Raw genomic sequence first — 10,127 nt, forward strand, 5'->3', positions numbered from 1 at the left:
CAGAGAAAAATGGAGTGCTGTTTGGCTTCTCTTTCACTAGGCATGGAAGTAAGCTCTGCTGCATTTTGATTTGAGACCTCAAGGATCATCATTCTAAATCAGGAAGGAGATAAATTTAAAATTGGCAGGGAGAAAAGGAAGGAGCTCAGCCTTTCAGCAGCTGATCAGTACCACGAAGTATAGGACTTTCCTGGATGGAGATGGCACCAGCTGTACCATTTTTAACTCTCCCAAATTTTTTTTGGAAATCACGATAAATGTGAAGGGCTTATGTATTTGGCTTAGTGAAATGCTTCTATTACAGCTCCCGTCAGACTTATTTTCTAGAAAATTTGGAAACAGAAAATGGCTTGATTTAACCTTCTATTCATTAACTTGATTTCAGATCTGTGAATCTTATCTTCGCTGGCAGAGAAGGTTTGAGAAGGATGATTTCCGTGATGCTTGGGGCTTATATACCATGGCTCATAGGCTTTACTAGGGAAGATGTTCGACGTATGTATCCTTTCATCCAGAAGAATATACATGAACTATTGCGAGAGTCTGGATACTTACACATCCAAGCCACCAAACCAGACACTGCAGGTAATGAACCTTCTCTATATCACTATGAACTTTGTATACTGACTGCTTAAGGCGTATAAACACATAGTTGAACAAAAGCCAACCATGTCTGAGAAGCAATGAATTCTGGTGACTGAATGCAAGACATGGGGACAAGAGCTGTGTAAAAGGAAGTGAAAAGGAACCGCTTAAAGAAAGACGGAGACTACAAATATCACTTTTCAAGGTCTGTTAAATGGCATACCACTTCTCTATGGCAAAGAAACCCTTTGCAAAAAGCCTCTTAAAGTAAAGCACAGGACCCTGACATTGAAGCTTCTAGAAATAAATGTGGGTGAAAACAAGAAAAATACCATAAGCAAGTGCAATGTGAAACTTGCAGAAAGGTAGACACAGCCATAATACCTGAAGCCAGAAGCATGATGTAGTGGGACCAGTAGATAAGGAGTCTGAAGAAAGGTATGGCCATCTCAGAAAAGTTACATGATTTATTTGTATAATATTATCAAAGATTATGGGGTATTCCTTTATTGAAATAAACCCTCATCAGGAAAGACAGCAGAGCTGTCTCAGACTGGCATCAGGTACGGAGACCATAGAAGGAATAGCACCCCATCCTGGCATTTAACTGGAAAAGAGGAAACTCAAAGTGAAACGTCAGCTAATGCCTAGTCTGTTGCTTGAACTGATTGCAATATCAGAGAAATAAAAGGAGACAAACCAGATACCAGGTTGGGGTTTTTGGGGTTTTCTTTTCAAAAGCCAAACAATGAAGACAGCCCCCAGAAAAACAAAGACCAGTATGTCTAGTGTCTGATCAGAAAACTAGCAGAAATGTTTTTAAAAGGAGAATTCATTTACAGGTGATAATATCACAGGGAAATCATGCTTCAAATATCAGAGCTCTGGCAGGATCAAGAAGCTGTGGATCTAGTAATGGAACATATTTAATTTCCAAAAAAATTTTTGTTGAGGTTCCTTCCCCCAGTGTTCTTAAAGACATTAAACTGCCTTAAGAAAAAGATTAAGTTCATGGGTTAATAACTAGTTAACATGAGAATTCATGAATATAAATAAGTAAGCAAGTTCCAGGGGAGAGAGAGTATCACAAAAATCTGTGCTGGCACCCGTACCTTTCAATATGATCTTAATTTCTCTACAGATAAAAGTTAATGGTTAAGTGAAAATCTGACACCTATCCAGGGTTTGGTTTAATCTAAAGATAAATGGTTTGGTAACTCTCTGCAGTTAAGTGACTGGTTGATTAAACTGGCCAATAAAAACTGATGTCAACAAAGACCAAAGCAATTTAAGCAGAGGAAGAAAATCACAATGGGCTCTAGTTTGGTTGCTGCTATGTGAGAGAATCCAAGAGTCAAGGACAGTGCTTTGAAACGTCAGCCAGCTCAGACTTTAAGAGAATCTTACAAACTCTTAAAGAAAGCAAAAAGAGAGTAAGACAAAACACTAAATCCATGATATTTAGAATCTGTTCCACCCCTGTTTCATTAATATATTTTATAATCAAAAGAATACAAGAAGGGGAGAAAAAGAACCCTAAAGTGACCAAGCAGCTTCCCTACAAGCACTGTACGTAGTCTAGGACTCTTTAACCTGGAAAAAAAGAAGAGCAGGGATTTTGTAGCACACTGTGAAAGGCAGAAAATAAATAGGGGGAAAAAATACATATTCCCTGCTTAGTCTCAAAAAATATCTATATTATCAGTTTAGTTCTCATTAGGCAGGTTTAAAGCAAAGCTACAGTATTTTCACTCACCAGAAGCTGTGGTACCTAAGATGTGTACAGGTTGAATCATTAGTAAGCTGCAAACAAGACTGGTATTTCTGAGCATCCAGTCCATGAAAGTTGAATACAGTGATTCGGAGACAGCTTTCAGCTCAGAAAATGCTCACCTCCAGACGGGTCATATGTTAGCTGGCACATTTTAGCCTGCCCTACCTTTGCTGGTCAAAGCATTTACATGACTTTGATGTGTAGCAAATCACTTTAGGCCTGACAGCACAGGGAAACTGTTGTGCCAATGCACAAACTTACTTTGCATTAACTATGTCCACTATTAAATTGAAATCACATTGTGCATCATCTTCTACGCAGTCATTCAGTGCTAAAGTCACACTAAAATACACTTGAGAGTAGGCAATTCTATGGATACTGTAAAACTACAGCCTAGAGTGTGGTACAGGAATTTTCCCAAGGCAAGCTCTACCACTGCTGAAGTAATCCCCACCCGTTTTACAGGTTAAAACACAGATATAATATGCTGTGTTTATAATGTTTGTTAGCATTCCCCAAAGGCAGGAGCAGATAGCAGATACACAACACTCCACTGTTGTTTAAATTACATAGAAAGTGAACAGCACTCAGGGTCCCAGTTAGCCATCCTAAGCAGGACAGCGCTCCCAAACAGTTTATCTGAAATTTCTTTTCAGAGTGTAATCCCTTTACATCTGAATTTGCTCTTTCTGCCACACATTACCAAGAAGCCCAGAGGATTTTCTTAACTCCTATTTTCTTTTGTATAGGAATTGCTCAACTTTATAGTGCTGTCAGTTATAGCCAAAATTCCATTGGGGTGAACTTTTCAAGAATAAAGTACTACCAGGGCTAGTAAAACGCACTCTTTACTGAATTCTCATAGAAAACTCTGAAGAATTGATGTAAGTCCAGTTTAACTCCCACTGAAGTATTTGCAATGCCAGGCAACTGCAATGGTTCTCTTCTTCTCTTGAATTAGGTTGTGGACTGAATGACTCCCCTGGGGGGCTTGCTGCATATATATTGGAAAAATTCTCTACCTGGAGAGATAAATCATTTCTGCATAAAGATGATGGAGGCTTGGAAAGGTAAGAAAACAGGTGCTCTTCCATGAGAGGACTCATTAAAAGAATGAGCAATGGTAACTAATGAGGAGATAGGTAAAAGACTGGCCAAAGCTGAATTTTGAGCATGAAAGGTTACACATGACAAGTAGTAGTGTAAACTTACAGCAGACCGCCTGCAAACTACTGCTTCAGCACCGGGCAGTTTTGCTCTGGGCACATGGGTGCCAATTAATTTGCTGCTTGAAAACAAGTGGAGAACAAGAACAACTGTTCTTCAGGGCATGAGCCCAATATAGCGTATTGAGAAACAGCTTCCAATGAAACGTCTTCATCTTTTTCTATCAATAGCAAATACACTCTTGATGAGCTTTTGGCCAATGTGATGATTTATTGGGTGACATCCTCCATTGTGTCCTCAATGCGATTCTACAAGGAGAACATCTCCAAGGACCCTGGTCTAACAGGTGATGCCAGGTAATGAAGTGGTAGGTGTAAGAAAGATTTGCAAATGAGATTGAACCACGTTTGCCTGTATAAACATTTAGATTACTTTAAAACAGCAAACTTAAGTTGTTAAAAAAAATAATCTAAGTTCTTATTTTCTTTTGATAAAAATAGTTGAGTCATTTTTCTTTTGAACCTGTAATTCACACAAAGTAGCTTGTAGCCAAGACAATGCAGCGGACATATCAAACTATATTCAGTCTTGTGTTCAAACTACAGGTCTATATACTTAGTCACCAAACAAATGTGATCTCTGGCTCAGTTCAGTTAAAACAAAACAGAAAATCAGGAGCATTTCCAAGAGAGACGTTTAAACTGAATTAGGAAGCATACGGCTTAGTGGTGGATAAAACTAACGACTGCAAGTGTTAAGCACAAACTTGGGGAAGCAATCTGGAGAGCAGTACCTTCTAACAAACCAAGCACCTTCTAACAGCCACTGACTTTAAGATGACTATAAGAGAGGCTGACCAGAAAATGCTGCAGAACGGAATTCCATGTGATTGATCACACAAACAAATAGAAGAGTCTTTTCCTTTGTAGACCGAGCCAGCTTACCTTTCCTCAACTCATTCGTTACGCTGGTACTATAAATTCTAAAGTAAACTTGAGCAGGCTCATTTCTGACTGTCACAAAGAGGTGATGCGTCTTGCCATTTATCGCAAAACTGTAAAACAAGGTAAGTTTAAAAATAGGAAACGTTTCAAGATTGAACCGTGTGCGAAGTTGGCTCTACTTTACGTTTTTGGGTATAATATTCTCATACTCAAGGAGACTCAAATACAAGCAAAGCTTTTCAGCAGAGTACAAACCACAAAATGTGTCGCTGCGGTGAAGCTCTGCCAGCTGACTGTGGCAATTACTAGAGTCAGGAGGTTTTTATAGAATTTCCCCAGGACTTTTTTCAAAAAGGCACTTAGTTAATGTCCTCTAGGTTTGCAGTGTATGTTCCCACAGGGACTGCAGCTTTTTCCTCAGGAGCTAGTACATACACCACGGGTCTGGGCAAAGGAGGTCTTCAAGAACATCATCACTTACTCTTACATGCCACGTGGAGGGCATTTTGCTGCCTTTGAGGAACCAAAGCTTCTGGCACAAGACATCATGCACTTTGTCAGAAAGGTGGAACAGCTGTGAACATGCACTTTAGATACATATATAGAACAGAAGCAAGTTGTTCTGCCACCAGCAGAACCTTTACTTTGAGGGATCAAATAAATCCAATGTAATCACATAGAGAAAACAACATTTCATTTTGATAATCATTACAGTACTAAAATTGTTAATGAAGCTCTAAAGCTTTTCTAAAGAATAAAAGAAAAAACCCCAAAATAAGCAACTTGTCTTCTTTCACTCCCGGCACCGTATCATTGCTGCACTCATAGTTCAAGTGTAACAGAATACATGAACGGTTTACTGCAGTAACACTGCACTCATCTGGGGAAGAGAGTAGAAAGAAACCAGCCCCTTGATCCTTAGAACGAAGGCTTCTGTTTAAAAGCTTCTTTAAACACTCGAGTGCTAGCGTCTGAAATATGCATCACAAGCAGCTTTGGTGGAAGTGTAAAGGGTTTTGATCTCCTGAGCACAAACACTCCTACGTTCAAGTTATGTTTCATTCAAGAGACCAGGAATTACATATTCAAGTGGGCAGCTGCACACAAGGCAGCTTTCTTCATTCTAACAGGTTTTCCCCCTACGGCTAGCTTTAGCAGCTACTACACTATGTAAACAGATGTTTAATGGATAACAAGGCAGAGACAGCGTTCCTAGTGTGCTCCAAGCTCAAAAATACCAACTTAATTTCCTCTTCGTTCTTTATCATTCCATTCCAAATGGTAAAGTTAAAATATGCACCAAGCGTAGCAGGTTACTTCAACCTTTACCCTCATTTCAAACGATTCTTATCACACCATCGTGCAATTTTTGCTAGCAAGAAGCTGCAAGCAACCTTGCTACCAGTAGGCTCGAGTTTCTCTTCAAATGGGATAGAGCTGTTTGGAGCTGTTAAGCTCACTACATTACAGACACTTCTAAGTAGCTGACTGAAGGTTAAGTCCAGCAGACACCTAGTTTTGACACACTGTTCAAAGCTCTCAAGTGTTTCTCACCCTCCCTCCTTCTCCCATTCTGCACTAGACACCAGGCCAGAAGAAAGGGCTCAAGTTCTGCTCCCAAGTAATACCTTCTGACTTTGAACAGGAGTTTGACAAGTAAAGATAGTGCTGAACTTGATCACACTCGCCTCACCGCCTCTTCACATTTCATAAACATTGAAGAGTCTAAGACTTAGAAGTAAAAGCAAGCAAGAAACTAACTTTTATTGTTGTTGTCTTAAGTGAGAACAAGCTAGCATATTGGGGCAGGAGTCCTATGCAGGAGCGGGCTGGAAACTAATGGGAGAAACAGCTAGGTATTGTGAAGGAGAATAGGAAAGATAAACATGGTTATCTAGTGTTTAATAGGTGTCTGCACGCTTGTAGAGATATATAGCTGTGCAACGGCATGAATGATTCCTGCCCTGAGCCTGGTGGAGCATACAGCTGCGGTTTGTGTCCGGGCTCAGAGATGTAAATAGGGGCTTCTCTGTTATGGTAAAAGTGTTTCTCTTTGCATAAAAAAAGAGGGAACTGAAGGGAATGACCCCAGAGGTATGTTCAGAGAAGGCACACTATGTTTTGAACTTTTTGACTGAACCAGTTCTTGTTTGGTGTGCCCTTCCACCTATGTATAATGTTAATCCAAAAGAAGATGATACTGTTTACACTTTGAATGTCGATCATTGTCTTTCTGTAGATGCTAATGTAGTAGGAGGCTATGATGGGAACGTGTCGCAGCGGTTCTTCTCTTATCCGGAGTAACAGCAGGGAAAGCATTAAAGAGTTAAATCACCTTGTTTGGTAGGCAGTTAAGCATGTGAGTCAAAATTGCCACTGCTTTTTGTTGTTGGTTCAAGGACATGGCTGTGAGGATTTTGATGGTATGTGCTGCGGGGATTTTAGGCACCCCATTGCAGCAACATGGTATCAAAATCTGAGAAAATTTCAGCCTTTTTTGGCATCCATTCACTCAATTGGCAGTCTTGGCTGTTTGCTATTACCTTGGTTGCTGTCATGTTTGCAAGGGCCCTGCAGAACATGGCAAACCTGGTCCTAGCTGTTCAAAAACAAAAAGGGGCAATTGTCAAATTGTACGGAACAGAGACAGCGGGTTATTTTGACACTGATAATATGTCTCAGTTGCTTTTTTATTTGTTCTATTACTTATACCTTGTTTTTACTCGTTCGGTTTCAAAGGTTCTTTTTGTGCAACAGGAAGGGGGAGATGCAGGAGCGGGCTGGAAACTAGGACCATGCGTGGCGGTCAGTTTGCTGAGGGGAATGTGCTCGAGCTTGTCTGGACAACAATTAACATGATGAGATGTTTACAGAGCACAGGGGAGTGGGGGACGGATGGCGCCAAGGAAAAGTAACAGCTTGCTGTTAATTGATGGCAGCTAACCACCAATCGGGGATTGCCTAGTCTGCAAGGCTTAGCTTCAAGAACCAATCTGTTTCAAACGCGCAGCTTCTGAAAGTGTATAAAACCTCGTGCTTCTGTACAATAAATTGACATTTGCTTGCATCAAGCTGCGTCCCGTCTCTTCATTCACCGCAGTCCTACTTCCTCTGAAGAGGGTTAGAGCAGAAACCGCTTGCTTTTAGTTCTAACTGTATATCTAACTGACCGTCAAGGCTGTTGGGCTAAAGGTTAGTAAAAAAATAGGAAGACGTGCTTCCCCACTTCCACAGGGCCAATCAATCTCTTTTTGTCACCAGTACAAGACCTCCCAATTACTCAGAAGTCCCACTCTTTGTTTGGATTATTAAGTAACTGAAATTGAGTTATAGAGAAGTCTAATTTTATCAAATAGATAGGCAAACACTCGAGTACTCACTCAAGCCTGATCAGACTACAAAGGTCTCCTTTTACGGGTAAGAATGGCTATAGCCTTTTTAGTAAAGGCCAAGTGTATTAATTAGTCATGTACATTACCCAGAGAGAGTCCCAAGCAATCAGCTAATTTAGTAATGGCCGCATTAAAACTCGGGAGGGAAAAGGTTTATCCAGTATTTGCCAGTTCAGCAAGTACACAGCAGGAAAGTTTTACTCCCAACGCGCCAATTAGTCTCCTGTACCATAACTCAGGTCCCCAAAGAATCACTGTATCTTTGTGCAGCTGTGCCTTAAAGGGTAATTGCTTTCAACAGCCATTCAGGAGATGAAAACAGATGGACACGGTTCAACTACAGGAAGGTAGTAGACGCCCTGAATAAAGGATCCAGACAGACAAGAATACACAGTTGTATTTGATAAAGTTATCGCTTAAAGCGGCACCAAAGGTTATTCGATATTCCATTGAAGTTCTACAGAGTGTGGGTCATTCGTGAAAGCCTTTGAGCGCCGCTGGTGCTTGAAACCAGACATAGTCCTCCCAAGTAGAGGTCACATGCTGAGGAGCCGAGGCACTTCTGTTGATGTCTCCATCGCAGGACAAGTTAACAGCTAGTTTCCTCCCTCGAGTCGGCACTTTATAGTTGAGCTTGGGCCGGAACCAATCAACACCACAATCACGGTGTCCTTGGAGCATAACAACAGTGCCCATGACAGGGAGAGCCTTCAGCTCACTGAAGACATCCGCAACAAAGAGCGAGTGAAAGAGCTTGCTTGAATTTGCTCAGCTTGCTTGAATTTGCGCGCCGTTGGTGGAGCAGGAGACTCCCCGGCCGCCCAGCGCTGTTTTGCTTACTTGTCGCTTGCTTTAATAAATCACATTTTCTAATTGGCCAGTCTCTGGCATTTCATTGGACAGGTAAACTCTAACAATACCTCTGTCACGACCGATTTCCCTCCAACAACGAACAACGGTAATGCTGGGGAGAGGCAATACAGTTCACCGACTTACACCCAAGCTGGTATTTCTCCTGCAGATGCCTGCTCTGTTTCAATCATGATTTCATGCCATCATACCTCAAAAGCATTATTCTCCGGAAGCCAAATCACGACCAAACACACGCAAAAACTACGCTGGCCTTAACGCCGAGCGGCTCTGCCTGCCGGTAGGCAAGCTGTAGCGCTCAGGGCTGTGCCCCCCCGACCCCAGACAGCGCGGTGCCCCCCGAAAGCCGGGCTGCAGGCAGGAGCCGCCCCGGGGCCAGCAGCCACCGGCAGGCGGGCAGGAGCCTCCCTGCCTGCAGAGAGGGGCTGGGGCTCGCCCGCTCAGCGCCTCGGGGGGCAGCCAGGGCAGGGGGAGCTGAGCCCCACCGGCCTGTGAATACGGAGCCTCTGGCAGGGGCCTGCGAGCTGCTGGAAGAAAACAGGCTGCTGAAGGGGTAAGGCTCAAGGACACCGGGGTACAATCACTGTGGTGGGGGAGATCCCGACCTCCTACTCAAATGGCCCCCCGAAGAGAGTGAATCCCCCCGCCCGGGGAGCATGGGGAGGAAATTTAAAATGAACTCTACCTTTAAACTGCAGCGAGAAGGCAACTAACCCATAATTATCTCGTAGGTGTAGGCTTTGGGCAGAACTAACCAACTTCACTGTGTAAATAAGTATCGTGAGTAAAACTACGTGTGCAAGTTAGGAGGAGCGACCCCCCTTGCACCCGGCACCGCAATAAACACCCCGCTTTATAACTTACCCCGAGTTACAGAGTTTAATTCCGCACGTCAGATGGAATAAGCAGCCTTTTCACTAAGCAATTAGTTCTTCACCTACCATTTCCCCAGCTGTTCCCTCGCCTGAATACGCTCAAGTATCGACCTGCAGTAAATATCCAGTTTTCAGGCAGATACAGTTGACCAGAAAAGCTGGTCATTCAGCCTGTGCTGTGCACAGGGGAGGTATCACAGCTCTCCTGCATCCACATCTAAGTCTTATCTTCTAAGCAAAATTGTGGTGCCCATGTTACATGATGGGAGTGATGGCGCATATCAAATTGCATGGTAGGAAGCTGCCTGCATTTTTCTGTTTGTGACCTGAGTGAACATTGGTGAAGTGACAGAAGAAGTCTGGTAAGCGTACCTTCATGGAAGGAGAGTAGGAGGAACAACCGTTTGCTACAGCACGTGCTGGAGCTGCCTGGCTGGAGAGCTGCTTTGCTGGGAATAGCCAGAGGGTCTTGGCAGAAAGTGAGCTGAGAATGAGCCAGCAGGGTGCCCTGCCGGCTGAG

General features: G+C 42.8%; 1 protein-coding gene across 1 annotated transcript; it reads left to right on the top strand.

The window, feature by feature from the left end:
• Positions 1 to 242: 242 nt before the first annotated feature.
• On the top strand, positions 243 to 5,421 carry LOC308057701 (epoxide hydrolase 1-like). The gene is given in 5 exon segments (XM_080411758.1): positions 243 to 585; positions 3,321 to 3,429; positions 3,757 to 3,882; positions 4,848 to 4,881; positions 4,883 to 5,421. Coding segments are annotated over 5 exon segments (594 nt in total). The 5' UTR covers positions 243 to 428; the 3' UTR covers positions 5,051 to 5,421.
• Positions 5,422 to 10,127: the final 4,706 nt, after the last annotated feature.

This window comes from Falco punctatus (genome assembly GCF_963210335.1).
Source record: "Falco punctatus genome assembly, contig: scaffold_49, whole genome shotgun sequence".
In the NCBI taxonomy this organism is placed as follows: Eukaryota; Metazoa; Chordata; class Aves; order Falconiformes; family Falconidae; genus Falco; species Falco punctatus.